The 23,297-nt window shown below is 51.1% G+C and overlaps 1 protein-coding gene across 1 annotated transcript in view; it reads left to right on the top strand.

Moving 5' to 3' along the window:
* The window catches only part of LOC108641725 (breast carcinoma-amplified sequence 3-like), a 28,476-nt gene extending 14,185 nt beyond the window's left edge, over positions 1-14,291 (top strand). Inside the window, exon 4 of the mRNA XM_029961377.1 lies at positions 13,180-14,291. Within this exon, the coding sequence (XP_029817237.1) occupies positions 13,180-13,328 (149 nt within the window). The 3' untranslated portion in view covers positions 13,329-14,291. The remainder of the gene's footprint in view (positions 1-13,179) is intronic.
* The last annotated feature ends 9,006 nt before the right edge of the window (positions 14,292-23,297 follow it).

Genomic DNA, 23,297 nt, shown 5'->3' with positions numbered 1-23,297 from the left:
TATTTGCTGATTTTTGGGGTGTGCAGCACAGGCCATCACAAAGCTCTCATAAACTATGCATTGCCCTCTCCGGGGGAGATGGGAGAGGAGGCTGTGGAATGGAAACCCATTTGTGCAATAAATTGTTAAGCAGTCAAACTGTTAAATGAACACTTATTAGGGAGGTAGGACGAAGCATGAGTCACCAAACAGCAAAATACACATTAACACAGCAAAACCCCCGGCAGTAAATGGAAGGTCAAGAGCCAAAACAATGCAAATGTTCTGGTGTGAGCCAACCCTCTGGCCCTGCAGCCTCCAGTGCTCTCAGCCCCTCTCCCACAGCAGGATCCAAACCTCCTGCTTTGGCAGCAGCAGGCACAGGTCCTTTGGTGAGCCCCCAAAGTGCCACCTCTGCCATCTCCAGGTCCTTCTCCCACCCCTCTGGATGCTGTGTGGTTTCATGTTGTTGTGCTGCAGTTTGCAGCTCTGCTCTCACCTCTCATCACCCCTTTCTCTGGCAGAAGATCAGGCAAATAATAACCTGATTTTTGCCATAATCCTGCCTTGCTATCCATGGTGGAGTCTGAGGATATCAGGCCTTGGCTGATGGTGGTGTTGGCTGTCTGATGCTTGTAGGGTGTCTTAGGGGATGTGGTCAGGCAGAAGGAGAGAGGGATAGGGAAAAGGAGAAACAAACCCAAAGGGGATTTTGGCTGGGGGAGGATCTCACTGATCAGTGGGGAAGGAGACTCCCTGGAGCATCCCTGTGGGACCAGATCCAGTGGCTGCCCCCAGAGGAAGCAGGGTTGTGGCCAGGTCCCTGGCAATGCTGGGAATGCTTAGTTCTCCTTGAAGTATATATCCTAATTTGTGGTATGAAAAGATTAGCTTCCCTTCCATTCCTAGCCTGCTGTCTCCCCACCATGGATAATACATAAAACAGTAGACTTTTATTCATTAACATTTATGGGAAAATGTTAATATTAAACTGTAAGTGAAAAGCCCCATCTTATTGAATTCTTCTGCTGTGTTATTGGGAGCCTAATTTCATTTTGCATTTAAATAAAAACCAGATGACGTTCAGGACAGTCAGGGAAGCATTCTGTAAGTGAGAATTTATCTTACAATCTGGGTAAACAATGTCTCATCATTTAACAGTTATTATAAATAATGGCTTTTTAAGCACTTTGCTGGGAGTTCATATTGGCTCCACACGGGTTGCACTGAGGGAGAGAGAATTTCTGTGACATCTTCCAGGCATCCGGTGAGGAGGAATCATATCCTGAGCTCACTTCTCAAGCTGCAGCAGTTTTCATCCTCCTCTGGTTATTATTGCTCAATATTGTGTGACCAGAAATGCTAAGAGAAAGAAAAAAAAATGACAAATTGGTTGGAAGCATTTTGGAAATGAATAAACTATCTATGCTGCTGCCCCCACAAAAGGGGAAGGTGTTTTGTGGCCCTGCAGAGGTTCATGCAGGTGGTTGAACCTCCAAAGGGACGTTCTTCCTGTAAAAATGGGGCTGTGTAAAAGTTGTACCTTCACAGAGAACGAAAAGGATGTTGAGGCAAAACATGAAGACAAAAAGATCCTAAACCAGCTGCTTTTTTAATTTGTGTTTCTGGTGATGCCCTGTGAAACGACATCAGCGGTGGCTTCATGCTTGAGAATGTGTGAGCTAAGTTAGAAGAAAGAGTAAAAACTCCTAAAAAAATGTAAATAGCTTTTCCCCCACTCCTGTTGCTTCTATTCTGCCTTTAATTCCTGTCTCTTCAGGTGAGGTGATGGTGCTTTGGTGCTCTCTGGCTTTGCTCCTTGTTCCGCAGACATCAGAACCTTGGAGATTCCTCCAAGGCATTTCCCACCACGGGCAGGGAGCAGCTTCCCCACAGTCTGTCCTGCATCCTGGGGAGGAAGGAATTAGTTTTCCATGCAGACGGAAGCAGGTGGTGAGGGGATGAATTTTAGAAGCAACTATCCACTGTTGTAAAAAGACACCAAATTTGAGAGGGCCTGATGTGGCTGGTGGTGTCACCTCTGGACACTCCACTGTAATATGGCTGTTCCAGGACATAAACTGTTTACTGCCCTTTTCCATGTGACTCATTTTATCCCATTTTCCAAAAAGACCCCCAGAGCTAAAATACCATCTTCTTTTATTTATTTATTTCTGGTATTTATTTGTTATTCCCTTGGTCAGTGACTTTCTCAGTAACTGCCCAACCCATGAACTCTGTGTTTACACCAAAAGCTGATGGTGTTGTGAAAGACAAAGGGTCAGTATCACTTCTCTGGCTGTTTCCAAAGATGTTTTTCTGGGAAGGCTGCGGGCAGGAAGGTGCTGGCAGGGTCAGCAGCCAGGACCTGCCCTGTTGCCTCTGTTCCAGCTCCAACTTGGTGTCATGGCATGGGAGCGAGGAGCCAGGAGTGGCTGGGAATGGAAAGCACAGACAGAGCCCTGATGTCAGGTAGAAATGACATTTGGAGTCCTAATCAAGGGGCAAATTAACTTCACAGCCTTCCTCCCTCATCTGCAGCCGTGGAGGCAGCAGTGGGAGGGGAGCTGTACAGGGACAGATCCCTAACCTGAGATTTGGGGGTGCTTTCTTGCCTCCACTCAGGGCTACTTTTATCCAAACCCTTGAAAAAATCTTTTTATTATATTATGCCAGGATTGTGTTGTCTCCTCCTTGGTTTATCTTTTGGAAACGTGGCTGGTCACCCATCAAAATGTGAGCAAAAAGTCTGCAGAGGAGCACAACATGAGGAGCAGGTACTTATGTGAACTTCACTGCCAGATGCCCAAGTGCAAGGCAGGATCTGCCCAGCCTGAGATGACTTAAATGGCCTTTTCTGTGGGATGTGACCAGAGGAATGCCTTGGTTTGCCATCAGGGCTTTCAGGTTTCACACAGGGTTACCTTCCACCACGTGCTCCTCCAGCAGCTGCAGCTCATCCACACCTTTGTAGGAGTGTAACTACAAAGATGAGGCGTAATAGAATCAGTACTCAGAACAGTTTTTAAAATATGACTTTTAAAAAAACAAAAACGTCCAGTTTACTATTTCCAGCTGCCTTCTGGCTTCAGGAGCACAAATGGGAGCTGCTGTGTTGAACAGCTCCATTAACAAAGGGCCAAATTAAGCTTCAGATGTCATTTTTATCGAGGCCCTTTCCTATTTATGTCTAACATCAGAATTTGGAGCTGTATAAATAAGAGAGAGTGTATTAAGAGCCTCAAGCAATCCTTCAAGGGAGAGAGCCCACGAGGTTGGCCTGTTGTTTTTTCCAGGCTGGGTTAATACTCAGCCAAGGTAAAGCTGTGATTTTAAGGGGCCGAGCTGTGAGTGCTTCTTAAAATTAGGGCTGTGCATAGAAAACTGGTCTGTTTGAAGCAGCCATATCCATGTAATCTTTAAAAGAATTGACTAGATAGACTAAATAAGTTGCATTAGGATTACTTGGATGGGTTTGGAGTTTCTCAGTGACACTAAACTAGCTCTGGGGAAACGAGAGGAGGAGGGCTCTGCTCCTCAGATCTCCACCTGAGCTCTCCCCATTTGAGAGCCTTGAACTGTTTAGATGAGCAGGCAAGGCTGAGGCTGTGGTGACATCATTTCGTGAGCTTCAACAAAATTCTTCTGATTTGGACCAGCTGAGCATCTGCTTCCCCCAGACTTTTAACTTTTCCTTTGAATCAAACCCAAATTCCAGTCTGGTCTAGCTTCCTCCTCAGCATCACTCTGCACCAGGGGAACAGCCCAGAGCCTCTCACTGGCCCAAAAGGCCACTTTGTGTCAGAAGTACTAGAAGTTGTGCCAGAATTACTTTGCTTTGTAATATTATACTTTTAAAATGAGCTTGGCAATGTGTTTGTGTCAGGAGCACAGAGTGCACGCACGCAAGATGCACTGAGCACAGGAGTTGTGCTCCTCTGGCTTGCCTTGCCTTCCCACCTGAGGATTTTTAAGGAGGCCCCCTGACTGAGGTAGAGTCACAGAGAGGAAAAAATTGGATCTTTGCTGTGACAGAAACTGCAATTTGGAGGGTCAGGTCTGAAATCCCCCATGCAGCGTGTTGGCGAGCACCGCCCAGACCCTGAGCTGACCACCAGGTTTGTGGGTTTGACCTTCAGGCAGCTTTTCCTTACCCAGCCTTTTTGTTGGGACTGCTTGGCCAAGCCCAAGGAGGAGAAGGAGCCCCCCAGCACTCCCCAAGTGCTCCTGGCCATCACACTTCTGGCTGCAGCCTCCTCTGGGACAGGACCCCTCCCATCCCGAGACCTTGAGTGGCTCCAGCTCTGGTGGGATGCTCAGATCCACACGTGGGGTCCACACCTGCTCTGGATAGAAGCCTGGTGTTTCAGGAATAGGAGCATTGCCTCCAGAACTCCTGGGTAAGATCCCAAGAGTCCAGCGGGTGCAGGACACGGAGCTGGTAGGTGTCATAAACACACATTTTACTTTGAATTTGTAATTTCCTTTGTGGAGTGGAGGCTGACAGAGGGGTCAGTGTTGAGCAATCCAAGGCACTCCCATAACCCTGGGAATGAGAGACCAAACCCAGGAATTTTAATGCAGTGTTTTCTCTGCAAATGCTTTTGGTCTGATATACACAGATGTGCTGCTTGCGTAACTGAAGATGCAAGAGAGTTCTGCCTAAATACATTAAAAAACTTGCCTACACAGTGGCTCACACAGGAAAGCATGTATTACATACAGAACATCTTACAGGATTTTATAGTAGCAACATAGTGAAACTTTCAGGATGGGGCAGGAGAGAATTCCTTTAAACCCAAACAACCACAGTTGCGTATTCATTTAAAAACCTCCTCTGGAAATGTTGTACAAGGCTTGCAGGATGTGATGGGCTACAGAAATTGTTTTCTACAAGCATTTGACTGTCATAGCTTTTGAAATTTCACATGCTGACTAAAATCAGCAGCTCATCCTTCTGAAGTGCCATTTATGTAGGAAAACATCCTAAACCTTTTTACAAAAACATACAGCTCTAGGAAACTCGAGATTATTTTTTAAAAGCACTGGAGTCACTGTGAAAGTGCCTATCGTGAAGAATATTCTCCCTCTAAATGCCAGTCCTTTATCTGGTGCACTTTTGACCTTCCATAAAATGCTCAGAGTCAAGTCTGGCAAGATGCCAAAGTCTTGGGTCTCTCCTACTCCGTGGGCTTGAGTCGTGTGGAGCTTCTTGGATTCTCTTTTTAAAGGGGTAAACAAGCTGCTTGCCTTTTTTTTTTTTTCTCAGTAGACAGAATTCTTCAGAAGTTCATGCATGAAAATGTTCTGTCCTTATCTCCCCCATCTCTTTGTGCCTGAAGTAGACCCAGACGTTCCTGTAAGTTCAGGTGTCCTCCCCGTTTTGTAAGTGTTAAGTTGTTTGGCATCTCCGCAGCGAAATCAGGCACTAGAAATGAGATTTGGGGTCTCAGAGGGGCTCAGATGTTCAGAAGGCTCAGTCTTCATTTCCCTGGTTCTCTCCTGCCTCCTGTACATCCTCATCTCCTTGCTGGATCCTGCCACCTTTGTTCCAAGATGCCAAGTTTCATCTCCAAGTGCACGGCATGAGCCAACTCTGTGTGGATTCAGCATTGGAGTTATTGTAAGGTAGTTTGACAGTAACTAATATTTTACATAGGCCACTGAATCCTGATTTCACAGAAGTTGTTCAGGCAGTGTTTTCCAGTCTTCTTTATTTGAAAATTTAATGGAGGTGCTTTTGTGGCACCTTGACATCTTTCAGGTTGTGGGAATCAATTTTCAGTGTTCGAATGCCATAGTTTTAATTTTTTTTTTAATTTTCTCTTTTGAATAGAGTTTAAAATCTCTTTTTCTCAAACTGCTGGTTTAAAAAGAAGGAAAATGAAACATTTCTTTGGAGGAGGTCATCACAGCCACCCAAAGCATCACAGGAAATCTGTTCCCACAGCTGCCTGTGCTGGGTGCCTGAGTGCAGGCAAACAGGCACAAGGCTTGGGGCAGGGAGCAGCTTTGATTGACTTTTAAACATTATCATAATGTATAAAACTGGGAACTGACTTTCTGCCTGTGCTCCCTTTGGAAAGGGAGCAATGCAAAAATACGTTTGCCCAGAAATTTCAGCCATCTAAAATTAAAAGGAAATTAAGAGCCTTAATGAGAACTCGGTGCTTCCGTTTCACTGTGATTTAATATTAACGATTTTTGTTTATCCCAATACCCAAAAGTGCAGGTTCCCCCGGGGGTGTGGTGCCCTCCTCTGCCCTCCCCAGGGCCGGAGCCGCTGGCAGGGCTGGAGCCAGTTCCGCAGGTCCTCGCTCGGAGCAGCCGCCAAGGGTGGTGGAGATGGATTATAATTAGAGCTCCCTCGTTAGCATAATTGCATTTCATTAAAAAAAAATGGGAATACTCAAGAAAAACCTCCAACAGCAGCAGCAATAATGCAATTTCCAAGCATCCCAGTATTTCTGCATCCCGGTTCGGTTTCTGACCTCACGTCAGCTTTGGAGCTCTTCTCCACCTTGGACGGCACCGTGCACGTCCCAGGCAGCAGCACTGGTTCCCCTGGGCACCACTTATGATGCTCTTAGTGAATTTGCATGCAGAAATAGAGCCAAAAGCATCCAGCAGAGTTTGGGATGTTGTCTAAATAGTGAAAGATGGAGATTTTCCGTGTACAAGCACCGTGTCTACCGTGTCCAGGGCCAGTGTGAGCTCCTCCGGGGGAGCACATCCCGCTTCGGCAGCAATCAGGAAAATTAAAATGTTTAACTAAGCCATTCACTGGGGAGCGTTGTGTAAATTACAGTTTAAGAGATCCTCAAGACTTCCATTGTGTTGATACAAATTGCCTTTTAGCGTTCCCTTTATATAGGACCCTTTTGAGTGAGAATCCAGATGGCAGAAGCTACATAATTATTATTCATTACAGTTAATAAGTAACACTCAGAAGCCCCAGTCGGTTCTGCAAGTCCCCCGTGATGGGCACTGTGTGAATGTAAGGGTGAAAAAATAGTCCTTGTTGCAGAAAATGTCGGGATTTCAGTTAAAGACAAGGAGGGGTGAAGGGCCCTTATGTGTGCCTGCCCCAGAGCACCGACCAGGCTGTCATTCCCAGAGCTCTGTCTGCAGGGAATCTCCTCACTTCTCCAGAGGAAGGGAATTGTCTTTGGTTTTAAAATGAGGCTCGAACTTTGTCCCTTTAGCCGTTTGTTCAAAACTGCTTGTGTGGCTGGGGAGAGGTGGGTTTAGTGAGCAGCACCTTGTTTCTGGCCCCCACCGCTGGAAAATGCCTGTCTTGCATCCTGATTTCAGGAAGGGGTTGAGTCCATTCCCGCGTTTGCGGCCCCTCAGCGCACGGCAGAGCCCGGGAAGTTCCCCAAAACAATTGCTGTGAATGACAGAAATGAAATCGAGGAGATTCGAGCTCTGCTGGCCATTACCCCGCTTCCTGCATTCCTACTTGTTAATTGTCTAATTCCTAACGAGTCTTCGGGCGTCTGATGGACTTTCTGATGCGTGCTCACTCCGGCGCTTCCTTCCCTCCCCTCCCTGGCCTCATCCCTCGCCAGAGACCTTGTTCCTTTAAAAATGCCATCCTTAAAAATCAGAAATACTCAGCCCAGCAAAAGGAAAAGGGAACTTGACATTAGTTGAGCTTGAAAGGCTTGGTGCTGTGAAAAGTGACTGACGTGTGAAAAGAGGCTACAATTAGTTCTTTCCCCGAGCACTCTCCCATTCAGTCCAGGGTCACTCCTTCAGCGAGCTGCGGCTCTGAGGGTAATGTGTTGTGACAGTTTGAGATGATGAAGAATAATTCTTGTATTCAGAGTTGCTGCCGCTTCCCCGCTGCCCTGACACATCAGGCTGCTGTCATTGTATCAGTTATCCCGGCCGGGCTCTGCCGGAGCCTGGGCAGCCCCTCCGTAGGTAAGGAGGAAAGGGTCAGCTCTTCCAGCAAATGATTTGGGAGGATATTTTGAAACTGTGCTTAACAGGGGAAAGCAAACAGAGAGAGAGAAAGGAAAAACCATTAGGAGAAATAATGCACCGGAGAGGAGATTTTTGAGTAGACATAAAGGAGATACCAGGGCTTTGAGAGGGCCACTGCAGGAGAGCACGGATAAGGAAGGCAGCATAATTTATGAGTGTTCCGGGCAAAAGAGGGCTTATATAGATTTTCTACAGGCATCAAATTAATGCACCCCAGAAAATTATTTCACATTTAAGCTTGGCAGGGCTTTGTACCTTTCTGGATTTGTCAGAGTCCTTTGACAGTCCCTGGAGCTTTCTGGAATTGAGGGTGCAGCCGCCTGGCTGGACAGGGAATGGCACTGCTGCCCCAGGCCTGCAGACCCCGGGCTGTCCCCTGAGCAGCTCCTCCTGCTCTTCCTCCTCCCCTCCACCTTGGCAGCCAGCTCAGGCAGCAGAACAAGGGACAGGACAGTCTGGCCACAGCGTGGCTGTCGGGAATATCAGCAGCAAGCAATGTTTCCTGGGAGGTTTCATTTTCAGTCTCTCCTGGAACACCATCCACCCCGCGGGAGGGCCGTGCCGGTGCCGGGCTGCGGGCAGGCCTGCAGGCAGCGCTGCCAGGCAGGGAGCACCAGCATCTGCTTGCAGCTCCTTCCATGCCCCATTGCTCTCCAAATGTTCCCACAGCCCTGGAGCGTGGTGTGGGGCCGTGGGATGGGGTGGCTCCCCTGGGGTGGGGTGGGCACCCCGGCTGGCCACTGGCTGTGCCACCTTCCCTCCCCACACCGGCAGCCACGAGGAGTTTTGCTGCTGCCGCCTCTGCCGCGGCAGAGAGCGTGTGCCCTGAAAATCCCCGTTACCCTGGGACCCTGGGTGATGCCAGCGGTGCCCATTACTGTTACTGTCAAAAGCGCAGGCAGGGCTGTTCCCAGCTCCCCTGAAGTGACTTTCTCCTCATGGCTTCAGCAGATGTTCCAGCTCCTTCGTCTCTTTTCCCTTTTTTTTAATTTTTTTTTTAGGGCAGTCAGGACTTTGTGAGTCGTTTCCTCCGGGGACATGGGCAGGTTTTAGTATTTACGTTTCCAGTATTAGCATTTATTTGTATTTGTGTTTGTTTTTCACGGGCTTCTGAAAGCCTCAGGGAGCCATTTATGGGGCCAAAATAATGCAAGTGCTGGTCTTCTCACAGTATTTCATTTCCTTGATGGTGGAAATGCTACGAGAAGAGCAGGTCTCATGTTATTTTGACCCCATAAATAGCTCCCAGAGGCCCCTTTCTTCCTTCTCCCACCCACTCCCCCCCAAATCAAATATTTAGGTTTCTGCAAAGCCTGACTTCTCAACCCTGGTTATCTTGCTTCAGCAGAAGCAAATTGCAGTTATTACAAAATAGCCAGAGAGTCTATAAGGCCGAATGGGTTTTATATGATGCACAATTTGTTGGCTACTGTACAAGTTCATTAAAGTGTATCATAAGAGGTTGTTTTACTGGTACATTTAAGGAAGTTAATACATCTCGACAGTATATGCATGGGGGAATGCAGATACAATAACCCTCAGACATGCTGGGGCCAAGTCCATTCCTGGCGTAACTCCACTGGAGTAAACGAAATCACTTGCTGGGCAGCCATGTCCTGCTCTGCTGGCACGGTGCTGAGCCCTGATCCTGCTGCCCTGGGCTCTGCTGCCCCTCAGCCCCATCCTTCCATGAGGGGATCCTTGGGTTTGCTTCTGTTTTGTGTTTTCCAGCAGCGTGTTCCCAGCACAGAGGGCATCAGTGGTCTGACTGGTTGTGTGATGGGTCTTCTTGAGGTCTGGGAGGTATTTCAGTCCCTTTCAGCTGTGCCATGAGGCTTGGCTGTTCCATCCCAGGATGCTGCTTTTTGTTTTAGGGACTGGCTTCTCCTGGTACCCACAGCCCCACTACACCGTGGTGGCTCTTCTGCACTTGTTGGGTCTCTCCGGGCATTGGATCTATCAGAAATCATCCTCCAGTTTGTAGTCCGTAATAGGAGGGTTGTCCCCATGTCATGGAGCCATTCCCAGCCTTGTCTGAGCTTCCCATGGGAATGGTATCAATGTCCCTCTGTCGTGCCCTGGTCTGCTGGAAGGGCTGGGGGAAAGAATAATATTAAGTATTGGGATTTTTTAAATTTTCTTGTTTATTAATGAAGCAGGCCGATTTAGGGGCACGCAGGCAAACGTGCTGACGGGGATGCAGGGGGTCAGACGTGCGGGCAGGTAGTCCCTGGTGACCATGTAAAGGCTAATTGCCCCCCTGGCGTGACCCCGCCGTGCTCGAGCGCCGGGCGAGGGTGAGGGCAAGAGCCCAATTTCCTGAGCACGGCGGTGTCTCTGCGGCAGCGCTCGGCACTTTTACAGGGCTTCCTTGGGTATCAAAATACACTGCTCGTCTGCCTCGCTGGCTAATGAGTTCCAGAGTTTGCAGTGCCGGGCTGTTTGAGAGCGCCCGGACTCGTATTCCGTGGGGAATGCGAGGATGTCCCATCCGCAGCGCTTGGGGTGGCAGCTCGGAGGTGGGAGCTGCTTGGGTCTTAGCCCGGCACTCTCTGAACCCAGAGGGGGACAGAGGGCTGGACGTCATCCCCTCCAGTTCCTCCTGTCCCCCTGCACCTTCCATACCCTCTGTTTTGTCCCTCCCTGTCAGAATTGTCAGGTTTTCCTGCCTGGCAGCAGCAAGGACAGCTCAGGGCGGCCGCACTCGGGGCTGTGGGACACAGCTGGGATGGGACCCTGTCCAGGCCCTGCGCCCACCCGCTCTGTCTCCCCCTGATTTTTGATCCAGGCTTTTTCCCTGGCTGGCATCAGTCTCTGCAGTGCCACCCCCTGGCAGGCCCCCGCAGAGGTGACAAGCACTGTCGGCTGCAGAAATCCTGCAGACCCCAGAAAAGCCCGAATTCCCCCAAATCCCATCCCGGCAGGGTGTGCGGTCCCACACAGGGCACCGAGGGACAGGCAGGACACGGTGTGGGCACAGACAGGCAGGACCTCGGCCCCAAGGAGCAGGAACAGCCACGCAGGATCCACAGGGGAACAAATGCTCCTCGCTCTGTCCCTCTCCCTTCTTCAGCCACGGTTACTGGAAACACATTTGCCCGAAAATCAATTATAGCTTGAAGAGAGAGCAGAGTCCCCCCACGAGGAGCCACGCTGGGTTTGGGGGAGCCCAGCGCCCCGAGCTCTGACGTGGGATGTCTAACCAAAGCCAGCTGTGTGCTGAGGGAGATAAAAGCCCCAAATCAGACAGGATAAGCACGGCATTAGTGTGGGATACGCCACTCAGTTCTGATTTAAATTACTGGTTTTACTTCCTGAACTCATGGGAGAGTAAGGATGTGAGGAGAATGAAGAGGTTTAGACAGGGACATTCCTTCACCCAGTACTGCTGAGGCATGGTGGTGAACACAGCCCAGGTCGTGCTCACTGCTGCTCCCAGGGTGACCAGCTTCCTGCTGATTTGTTTCCCTTGTATCCTGGGCAGATTATCTCCATCACAGGTTACCTTGGGGATGAGGGATTAAATCCCACAGCCCTCACTGCTAGGTGTGTGCTTGCCTGGCTGCTGCCCTGCAGTGCTCAGGTGGTGAGGGGAGCAGGGCAGTGTCCGAGGATGCTGGGGTGGGAAGGTGGGATGCTTTTTGGTTTGGGGAAGAACTGACTTTTTGCTTTGCCTTGCACTATATGTATAGATCTATCCTTATCACATAGTCTCACTGAAGCAAAAGGACTGCCAGGGTGTTCACAGGAGGTAAAATATCCCAGGTGAGGCAGTGGAAGTTGTGGAGCTGCAGGAATATTTTGCAGAGAGCGGAGAGGGCACTGCTCCTCCAGCTCCACCAGCTCCTTTGCATCCCAGCCAAGCAAAACTCGGGATGCAGGGACAGGGAAAGCTGCCTGTCTCCTCCAGGAGTTCACCCCTGTGCCTTATAGGGAACTATAGAATGGATAGCATGGGAAAAGACTTTAAAGCTCATCCAGTTCCACCCCCCTGCCATGTTCAGGGACACCTTCCACTATCCCAGCATGGCCTTGGACACTTCCAGGGATGGGGCAGCCACAGCTTCTCTGGGCAACCTGTGCCAGCCCCTCCCCACCCTCACAGGGAAGGATTTCTTCCTGATATCCAGCCTAAATGTACTCTGTTTCAATTTAAAGCCATTCCTCCTTGTCCTGTCCCTCCATGCCCTTGTGAAAAGTCCCTCTCCAGCTCTCTTGGAGCCCCTTCAGGTGCTCTTTCCCCCTTGGCAGCAGAGGAATTATTTGAAGCTCCTGTCCCTGTCCCAGCCCGGGCTGCGCAGACGGAAGTCGCAACCCGCCGGAATATTTCTTGTCCCCTGTCACCGCGTGTCTGGGAGAGGATTCCTGTGGTGGATGTGGGCTCTGCCTAATCTCACCCTGCCTGCCACTGCTGAGTGCTGCCGGGGGGACGCTGCCCAGCAGCGCTGCTGCCGCCGGGGCCACCGCTGGGTTCAAGTGGCTCACAGAGAGGCCGCGGCTGGAAACGACGCTCTGCACACACAGAAATCCTCCTGTTCCGAGATTAGGGAGCAGGAAAGGCTTTGGGAGGTCAGAGAGGGGAGATGTCTGTGTGTGTGTGACCAAGAGAGGGAGAGCCACAGCCAGGCTGCTTTCTCCTTTGTTTTGAGGCACAGCTCAGGAAGGGGGATATTTTCTCTATGCCTTGAAAAAGCAGAGTTACTGACATCCTTTTGGGTAGGATAACAGGGTGTGGGAAGTCCCTGGTGTTCCCAAGGTGGAGAATGGCAGTGGTTAGGCACTGTTGGTACACACCATCAGTAAGCAGTGCTGCTGCCAGTGCCCCTTCCCACATGGCTGGGAGGGAAGATGTTCCATCATCTACCACTGTTCTCTTTGTGCCCTGCTCAGTTCTGCCGTGAGCATCCCCACTGTCAAGTCCTGACATGTCATGACTCAGCAGCCTGGACCCCAGGGAAGGGGCTGCTCTGCCAGGCAGCAGGTAATGCCTCCCTCCAGCTCCTCTTAGGCTCAGGTGAGCCATGAACCCAGCAGGGAAGTAGAACCAGGAGCTGGCATCCCCTGGGAGTGATTCCCAGATCACCCCAGAAAAGAAAGATGATGAGCAAACCTTGGAGCAATGAGGGATTTGTCAGTTAAGAGCCTGTCTAACGGCACTCTGGGTTTGTCCCAAACACTAACCAGGCCCTGCTCTCTCTCCCCTTGCAGAGCTTCAGCGAGAGGGAAGCATAGAGACGCTGAGTAACAGCTCTGGCTCCACCAGCGGCAGCATCCCGCGCAACTTCGACGGCTACCGGTCCCCCCTCCCGACTAACGAAAACCAGCCCCTCAGCCTGTTCCCCACGGGATTCCCCTAAATTAGCCGAACATCCAAGGAGAGATCCAGACAGGGTAACGAGCCGCCTCTCCGCCTAAACAATCCCGCTGTGTCCGTCACCTGCCGGCTCCCGCGGCGCTGGATGGTTCTCGTTACCCTGATGAATATTGACGACTCTCAGACCTTCCTGAAACTGTACTCACGAAATCTTGACTCTGTGTCCCTGTGCAATATGAAGAGGCTCCGTCTTCAAATCCTGACAGCCCCGCGGCTTCTTTTCTCGCTGTCTTCAGGGAAGAGGTTGGGTGAGGAGAGATATTTCTAAGCCATTTTTGGGTCAGGCGCGCGGTCCCACGGCCGCTCTCTGCTTTCTTCGTGTTGAGAGATGAATTTCCGTAACTCAGAGGAGCTCTCGCCGTTCGTGCAAGTGCCGAGCATTAATGGATGAACTGGAGAGACTGGAAACTGGAGGACTTGGTGTGGACAGGGTTGATAATGTTGTTCCTTCCTCGTCGCGTCTCCTTGCTGCCCTCCTTCCCCTCTGACGCTCATCGATGCCAGGAGTATTACAAATGGAAATGTTTCTTTTCTGTTCTTTGGAAGGATTCTCTCTATTGCTCCGGTTTTCTTCTAGTCATGTATTTTAGAAACGTACTTAATTGACTAAACTGCAGTCACAGATTTCTCATATTTGGTTATAAAAGTTGTTCATTGGAACTCAGATATCTGTCCAGAAATGCATGTGTCATTGAATAAATCTAAGTTAAACAAGAAACTGCTTAAATGGCAATGTTCATGGAGTGTTACTGGGCTGACTGTGGGCTTTGTGTATCTCCCTGGACCAGACTCTGGGCATATTTGCTAACTCAAGGGCTTTAATTAAAGCCATCAGTGGTTGTTAGGCAGCCAGTCTAGCTTGGGTTTGCCTCCCCACTCCCTCATCCCTGTGTGTGAGGGATATTAAAAGTAAGGGATAATAAAAATAAGGGATATTAAACCCAAGATATTTAGGTGGTGCTTTGGCACCTCTGATAACCAACACCCATCTCTTGGGGGTGTCTGAGCCCAGCTCCAGCTCCTCATCTTGGCTGGGGCCCTTCTTCTTTGTCCCACTGATTTCTGTGGGACAAGGACCAGGTGCTGGGAGCACCCACCTCCACCCGTTCAGTTGTGGGATCACGGACCAGAGGCTTTGCAGAGCTGTGTAACAGCCTGAACCTCCGTGCCCTTCGGAACGTGCACAGTCAAAACCAGTCCCGCATAACTCTGCTGATAAAACAGTCCTGGGCTCACACATCATAACCACACAAATTCCTACATCTCAGCCAACTTGTGTCGAGAAGCAGAGTGAGATGGGACTGTCAGCTTATGAAATTTCCTTCCCACTACTTGTTTTTAATAGAAGCCGTTTGAGTCATGGTGAGGAGAGGAAACTATCTAAACCCACAAATCTTCTCGCACTCTTACAGCTCAAACCAGCCCTGCCAAGGGACGCAGAACCGACCACCCTCTTCCTCCTCCATCCCCAAACACCAAATACCCAATTCAGTCCTGGGCTTGATTTTCTTTTTTGTTTTGTTTTGTTTTTAACTGTAATGCAGCCACTCAGAAGGTTTTGTTTTCTTCAGGCTTGGAAACCGCTAATAAAAAACTGAGAGTTTACAGCAGTAATTTCAGCTTCTTGCTTGGTTTTCAGTCAGTCCTTTCTTAAGCAGAAAAAAAAAAAACTTCCTTGGGATGAAATCAGAGGAGAGTTTGCCTGTAAGTAAGTACTTGCAGCTCCGCTGGCTATATCTGCTGTAATGCTATGTTCCTTTTTGTCTGTAAAATAATGGCTTGAAGTAAGGAAGGGGCTGAGGGCAGGGCTGGCACAAATGGGACCGCAGGGTCAAGTCAGTCCACACCAGTCAGGGTTTTTAACACAGTTCAAGCCAAGGTCAGCTCCAAAAGTTCAAACAAAATCCAGATTAACACATACAGAAGGGATTGTGTTGTCACCGTGATGCTTGTTTCCTTTCAGGCTTTCCAAGGAGCAGGGGAAGGGACAAAGTTCTTGCAGAGGAAGGAAGGCGGCTCTTCTCCCTCCTGCCTGGGACAGCTTGGCTGGTTCTTACTGAGCACACAAAGTAGGATAGCACATAACACAGAGTGGTGTCATTGCAAATGTATTTGTTGTTGGCAGGCATTAAATCACTTTTTATAAGTGCTGCAATATGGCCATGTGGAAATTCCCAGTCTGCAAGAAGCTCCTTTGAATCAGGATGTTTTGTTTAAAAGGGGGGGGAAAGGGATTCAAAAAAACCCTACAAACTGGGGCTGTACCAAAATATTTTCAGTCTGGTTCATTGAAAAGAATGTCCTAAATTCCCTGCTGTTGATAGCCCCGTAGCCAAACTGTTAAGAAAGCCTAGAGCTTAAAAAAAAAAAAAAGCATTGCTATGAGGCAGTTAATTTAACTTTAATTTGATACTTTCACAGATGACCCAGCAGAATAACCACCAAGTTCCAGCTCTTCTGTGAGCCAGAGAGAACTGAGTGTGTTGCAACAATGACTGTATAGTGTCTGATTCATTGATAACTCTATAGGGTCTGATATAACAATAACTGTACAGTGGCTGATGCATTGATAACTCTATAGGGTCTGATTTAATGATAACTCTATAGGGTCTGATTTATCAATAATTCTATAAGGTTTGATTCAACAAAACTCCATGGGGTCTGATTTAATCATAATTCTATGGGGTCTGATTCAATAATTACTCTGTAGGGTCTGATGCATCAATAACTCTGTAAGGTTTGATTCACTGATCTCTCTATAGGGTCTGGTTCATCGATAACTCTGTAGGGTCTGGCTCAACACATCCCTGCACCTTGTTCCTCACTCACAGCACACACCTGCTCCCACCCATGGCCCTGCCTGTAGCCTACACACAAAAACCCCCCATTTCAACGGGGTGCCACTTGCTTTTGTGCCCCCCCACCTTTCCTCCTCCTTGACCTCAGCAGCCATATGATAACTCTTTTTCAGGCACCAAGAGGGAATATTTCTGCTCCTTGATGATGTCTAGAAGCTGCTCCTCGGGGAGGTTTGCCCCTGACTTTTAACACGACCAGGTTTTCAGCCGAGGGAACTGATCCAAACCCCACTTAAAGCAGAAACACCCAGAGGCTCGTGGGCTTCTCAGGACTTGGGACGAGCGGCTCCCGTTGCCGTGGAAATTCTCCAGGTGAGTTTCTGGAACGCCGGGTTTTCGAGTGCAGGGGCTGGCAGGCGGTCACAGGCAGCCCAGCAAGAATGTTGTGCCATGATATAAACCAAAGAGCCCCAAAAGACACACGGACTGGCAGGTTTTTAAACTGTTTCCAGTAGTAGTAAGCAGCGGGCTCCTGCTGAGTTCAAAAGGCAAAACGTCTCATTTAAAGCAGGGCGGACTGTATATCACTCTGTGCATAAAGTGGGGCTCTTCTATTAAAAGTTGAGTTCAGATTTCATGAATTAACATGAAATATTGCTTTCTTATCCTACCCTGGTTTCTGTAATAAACACACGCGTGTAGCGGGCTTAAATCATGGGAAGGGGGATGTTTGGCTGTTTGAAAAGGAGTGGGAAGTCAAAGGTTCTCCAAATGTGACAGCTCGGAGTTCAAATGAAATCAAATCTCAGAACCAGCCCAGGGGTTGGGTATAACCAGCAGGGCTGGTGTTCCCCAGTGCTTTGCAGGGTGCGTGGGGCTCAGGATTTGGTGGTTTTGCTGGTGATGCTGAGCCTTGCTGAGCCCAGATGGGGCTCTGCCCAGGCAAACCCCATCCTGCTGCCCATCCCTCAAGGGGACAGGCCCTGCTTGTCCTGCCCTGAGCAGCTTTCCCCAGCCCCAGAACAACATTTGCCGGCAACAAGGCTGGGAGAAGGCAAAGGACCGACCGAGGGCAAAATTCTGCCAAGATCTCTGTCCTCCTTCCTCAGCAGAAAGCCTGGAGCAGTTTTGCTGCAAAGTGCAGCTCCCCCTCCTCTCTGACCGCCCAAGCAAGGGGGTAAATCCATGGTGCTGTCACCAGGGCTTCCTTAGTGATTGTTTTGAGGATCCAGACCACGTCTGCGCCACGTCTCCGCATTTATTTTCTCGCTCCTTCGCTCTGGCTTGTTGCTGTGCAGGGTAGGAAAGTTTGCGCCATTTCCTGTTGTCTTTCCCTTGTGCTCCTGAGATATTGTAAAAATGTTCGGTATCCTCCAGTAGGTTGTAATCACTTCACCCTAATGTTTCACAGCTGCTAAGTGTAACTTTAAACCCCACCATCTGAGTGCTTACAATTAGCGAGTCAATGGGGCTGAGATCGGGTCTTTGTGATTGCAAAAGAAAAAAAAAAAAAGAGAAAACGAAACTTTTTTTTTTTTTTGTCCTGAGTTTTAATTGGATAAAACGGGAACAAAAGTTGCGGAGACGAGGGGGTTTTTTAATGCAATAAATGATTAGTGGCTTATGTGTGCTAGGAAAAAATAATTGAATCCACTGCTTGGCCTGCTTCACAGATGGAAAAGGCACCGGGACAAGCATGTGGCTGTGGAAGCAGCGCCTGTCCCAGGGACTGCAGGAGCCCCTCTCCGAGCTCGTGGCTCCCCACGTGTGGGAGCAGAGCTGGTGGGAACAGAATTGGGAAGAGTCAAGAGGCTTCAGCTGTGCCCCTCACCTGTCCCTGCCACGGCAGAGCATCCAGCCCTCCCATCACCCGCCCTACTGGGGTGGAAAACTGGGGCACAGGGGCTGTTCAATCTCACGTAATGAGATTAAAGGGTATAAAAATTATAATTAATATTAAATTTATTTAATGTGGACGTTGCATAACATGAATTGAATACAAGGGTAAGCTGGGGCTCGTACCGAAGAGTCCTCCCGGCCCAACCAGGGTGAAGCCTCCTCTGGCTGATGTCACTGGGTTTGTTCCCGCTCCCGCCTCCTGCACGTGCTGGGAGCAGGTTTCAATTACCCAGAAAATGCCTTTACCCTGGTGGAAGCAAAGGGCAGGACACAGCAGGACACAAGTCACTAACGCTGGAGCTGGACCAGGGAGGTGGCAGGGTCGCTGCCTCCCTGTCCCACGCGGTGCCTGGCTGTGCCCTCGCTCCTCCAACACTGCCCACGAGCAGGGGCAGGGCTGGAATTGGTGTTTCCCACTTCAGGATCAGCCTTGGGAACATGCCACGTGTCCCCCCAGCCTTTGGGACACACGGCCATTCCTGGCTGTGCCTGGGCATTGACACTGTCCCATCAATTGCCACCCCATCCCTCACTGGGCTCAGATGTAATTTGAAGCTGTGCATCTGTCAGTGAGTTCCCAGGCTGAATTTTTGCCTTTCTTGGGAATTTCTGCTGCAGGAAATTACACTAAAATACCGACGGCAGGGTCAGGGGCTTGCAGCCTTCCCTGTCCCCTCTGTCTCCTTCCCTCCATCACATCCCTTGGGGATGGGCACGGCGCAGCAGGGACGCTGCTCCCTGGCAGCCCTCCCTCCACGGGAAGAATTCCTGGCACCTGACCATAAATACTAATTAATAGCAAAGCCCTGGTCTAGATCAAGGAGGAGGCTCTGAATTTTCTTGGGAACTTCGCTGTCTGAAAGGTATCTGAAATATTCTGTAGCACTCAGCCTATCCCTGGGTCAATTATACGGTGAGCAGTCATACGAAGTTAATTTCTAATTTAATACAATGTTAAAAGGTTGTCAGGTTAAAATCTAATCTATAAACGAGACATGAAACGTCTCTTTAAAGCGAGTGTCGTGAACCGGCCCTGGCTCACACCACAGGCTGCTGCCTCTTTTATAGGGTGTAATTACTGCCCAGTGAGTATTTACAGTATTATTACAGGACACTGATAAAAGGCGGGTGCCATGGCCCGTGTGGCAGCCCAGTGCCAGCTGGGCACTAATCCCACTCCCACCCAGCCCCTTCTCTGGGGAGGTGGGAAGCAGGATGGGGAAAGAACCGATAGTGTTTTCACTTAAATACACCTGGACAGGGACCCCCTGGGGTGTTTTGGAGGGAGCACCGTTTCTCTGCATCCCCCAGCAGGGAGGACTCTCTGGGCCAGCACCACAGCCTGTCACCAGCCCCTGGGAGGAGCCGTACCTGACAACCCAGGTGGAAACGACGGGTGAGTGCATTCATTTCTGAACAGCCTGGGGAGAGGACTTTGCCAAGGGTCTGCTGTGGGCTGAAGGTTATGAACCACGTCCAGACCAGCAGCTTCATTCAAGCAGAAAACCAGAGACAGCCCCTGCAGCCTGGCCTGTACCCTGCCTCCCACCCCACCTCACACCCATTCCATGACTCCCTCTGCGGGAGGGATGGACACGTCCCGCTGCCTCTCCTCCCACACGAGGGGGTCCATGTTACAGCCACCTCGCAAGGTACATTGAATTTTGCCCTTTTTGCTGTCGAAAGGGGAAAGTCCAGCTGTCATGTGGGAGTGATGCCATTGTCCTGCCTGGGTGACTGACCGGACCATGAGACTCCTGGTAGTCCACAGTGTCTGTGGGAGCTTGCCAGGCTCAGCCAAAAAACACCAAGTGTCACACTGCCACAGGTCATGTGATTGGCTTTGCTATCATGTGGATTTATTTTCCAGGAGGAATCTCACCGGCTGCAAAGGTTTGGATCAGGAGTGGTCATGTCTGATCTCTCCTTCGTGCCCGTGAAGCCCAGCAAGGTGGGGTTTTCCGGAAGAAGTCCAAGATTTTGATGGGAGCAGGTGACCCCCTACCAGAGCGAGGGCTGGAGGGAACGTGGGGGAATGGAATGGAATGGAATGGAATGGAATGGAATGGAATGGAATGGAATGGAATGGAATGTTATACTGGTGCTAAAATGGAGGGAAGTGGTGATGTGCTGGAATGACCCATCCCGTGGAGCTGCAAGGGTTGCGTGGGCTCCGCTGTGGCCCCTCCACTGGCCAGAGCTCCTTCCCTTCCCTGCCCTGGGTTTTCTGGTAAATTCTGCTGCTGTCTGTAATTGATAAAAGCTGCTGCTGAACATCTGCACAGGCACTGTCCGCTCCGAGGCTGCCGGGGCCGCGAGCGCTCTCCTTGCCGGCGCTTTGATGTGCGCTGTGATTCACGGCTTGGCCGGGGCCGCCCCGCAGATGCTGCCCCTGGGTGGTGCGGGGCAAGACGGGATGGGACAGGGTGGGATGGGATGCCAGGATGTGAGACAGCACCTGCCACATCTGTGCAAACAGCAGTCCCACCACGTGAACCCCCCTGTGCCTCCTGGCTGGGACACAGGGGGTGACCTCTCCTGCTTCTGTCCGCATAGGAAAGGACCTGGAGACAGCCAGGGAGGTCAGCTCAGGTGCTTCCCTCCATCCCACCAGCACCCGAAGGGCAGAGGGATGGGGATGCCCGTGCACCGACCACCTCCCCGGCGTGAAGGAGCAGCTGAGGGGAGGGAGCAGAGCCCCAAGGCAGGCAGAGCCGCAGGGCCGGGCTTTGCTGCGGCGGCACAGCGCGGCCCGGGGAGCACAATCTGTGGCCTTAATCCCGCCGTGTCCTGTGCACTCTCAAATCCCCTCCACTTCAATGAGCGCTTGTAGTGTCAGGCCTGCGCCGGGCGAGACGGCACGCGGGGACGGCGGGGAGGATTTGCTCAAGAGGCACTGTTTTTAAGGTGAGATTTGAAGGATGGAAGACAGATGGCAACTGGAGAGGACAAACGGATGAAGTGAAGGATTTGTTTTCAGCGTGGAGGGGAAAACACAGGAGGGAATTACTGCTGGCTACAAAATGGGGGCTATTAATACCTGCAGCATCTCGAGCTCTGCACAGCCCAGCGAGTCGGGACCCTCATGGGCACCACGGCGGGGGCAGGAGTGTGTTTTTCTCTGCAGAGATGAATTGATCCCAGCGTCGCGCTGAGTGTACCCAGACAAAGCTGGGAGAAGGGTTATTAGCCAGCCGGCGGCCCTGCCATTGTCCCCACTATCTTTTCTTCCCTTTCAGCCTCCCTCCCCGTGGCCCAGGTCTCAAAGACCATGTGTCAAGAGATTAGTGACCTGCGTGAAGGGCAATTGCTTGCTTTGTGCCGGCAGCCCGGCGTCGGGGGCTGTTATTTACTTGTTATTTGGTGCTGCCTCCGTTGAGGTATCCATGGAAAACACGCCTGGAGAGCAATCTGCCGGCACTGCAGAGCTCATGCAGGCAAGGAGCTGGGAGAAGAGAGGCTTGAGGGTGGCAGGTCTCAGCGTGCTCACTGTGTGCCCGTGCCAAGACCCCAAGACCCTCAGGGCAATCAGTGCAAGAGCCCAGGACCTACAGAGAACTGAGGAAAAAGCTGGGCAATGAGAAAATTTAGTGCAATGCAGAGGTGCCCAGGAACGGAGATGGATCCAGGGCCGTGACGGGGCATTGCCCCACAGCAGTTTGAGTTTGCAGACTGGTTTCAGGAACTGAAAGATGGGAAGAGCCTGTCCTGCCTTCATAGCCCTGCTCCACCTCTCTGTGCCTCTGGCAGAATAGGGCCCAGAGGAACACTGTGTCTTGGAGGAAATGTGGATAAAGATGATGAGAGTTGGCCCTTCCATGCAGTGCTGGTGTACACCAGATTTGTTCATGGTGAAGCACCCAGGAAAGGGACAGGTGCAATGAAAAGTGTTATTCCTGCCCAGGACCAGCTCCTGATTTATTCTGACCATTTTTATTCTCTCGGCAGCGAAATGCTCTCTCCTACAATCACAAGATGGTGATTTTCTGCAATCCTAAAAGTCAAACCTAGACCAAACCCACAACTCACGTGACGTGGGAACGGCAGCGTCAGATCCTGCTTTAGATGTGATTCCAGACACGTTCCCAGATCCCATCTGAAGAAGACAGGCCAAGATGTGAGACCCCCTCAGCTCTGCCCACCCAGGGCCGGTTCACTCGCCCCTCCTTTGATCCTCTAACTTCTACCAAACTCCTGGCCCCAAACAGGGAGAAAAGGGTTTCTAGGGATACAAAGGGACTGGGAACCAGGAGGGCTGAGTGACTCTCATGAAGCTGGGGGCTGCCCTGCACCTTTCCCCCTTCCAGGGGCAACCGGTGGGGACTGCACCCACCGGGCACAGTTTGAAAAATAAAATTAATGAGGAGAGAAACCGTGGGTCAGGACCCAGCCCGGGACATCCCCTGCCCTGTTGTGCCTGTACAGGCGAGGTCCCTGCCCAGAAGGGGATTTTGCCTCGGGGGAGGTTGGACCGATGATCGTGGAGCTCTTCGTGATAGTTTCCCTTTCACTCCCGGCCCCGCCGCTCCGCTCTCAGAACCGCCGTTCCTGTCGCTTTTCCCCGATTTTTCCCGGGACATCGTTGCTGTAGGAGTCGGGCGGCCTCGTCCCAGCTGCTCCGGGTACTGTGCAGCGGGACGACCCCAAATCCTCGCTGTTAACCTCACAGAGGAAGGGGGTGGGGGGCCCAAGAGCATCATTTTATCAAGTAATGCCGTTTGTTGAAGCCCTTTGAGTTCAGAGACGAGCCGCGGAGCGCAGGGGAACCGGGACGGGCTTCGCTCGGGGAACCCGGGCGGACTACGGGACCCCGATTATCGATAGGCGCCCGATTATCGATACTGCCTCCAAGGGGGAACCGAGGGACCCGGGAGGGGGGTCGACACCGACCCCAGGGTCCCCCAACGGAGCGGGGGATCCGGCGCTCCGTTTCCCCGCGGAACCGAGCCGCGGTCACGCGTGGCGGCGGGCGGGGTGTGCTCGCCCCCAGCCCCATCCCATGACGGCGATGAGGCGGCGATAATGCCATTAGCCCGGGGATTACGCGCCCGCGCCGGGATGTGACACACTTTCTCAAATGGAAGTTTTTTAAACAGAGGGATTTACATGATCCCCCACCGTGCCCCTCCATCCCTGTACCCATTCCCATTCCCATCCTCGGGGCCAGCGCGGGTTCCAGGCGGGTCCCCCCGCTCTGGGACGGCCCGGACTGGGGCTCCCGTCGCCTTTTAAGGCAGCGGGCTCGGTGCGGGCTC

The sequence above is a fragment of the Manacus vitellinus genome, unplaced genomic scaffold (assembly GCF_001715985.3).
Source record: "Manacus vitellinus isolate BGI_N305 unplaced genomic scaffold, ASM171598v3 scaffold_32_pilon, whole genome shotgun sequence".
Taxonomy (NCBI): Eukaryota; Metazoa; Chordata; class Aves; order Passeriformes; family Pipridae; genus Manacus; species Manacus vitellinus.
Note: the sequence above shows the minus strand (reverse complement) of the source record. Positions and strands in the feature narration are given on the sequence as shown.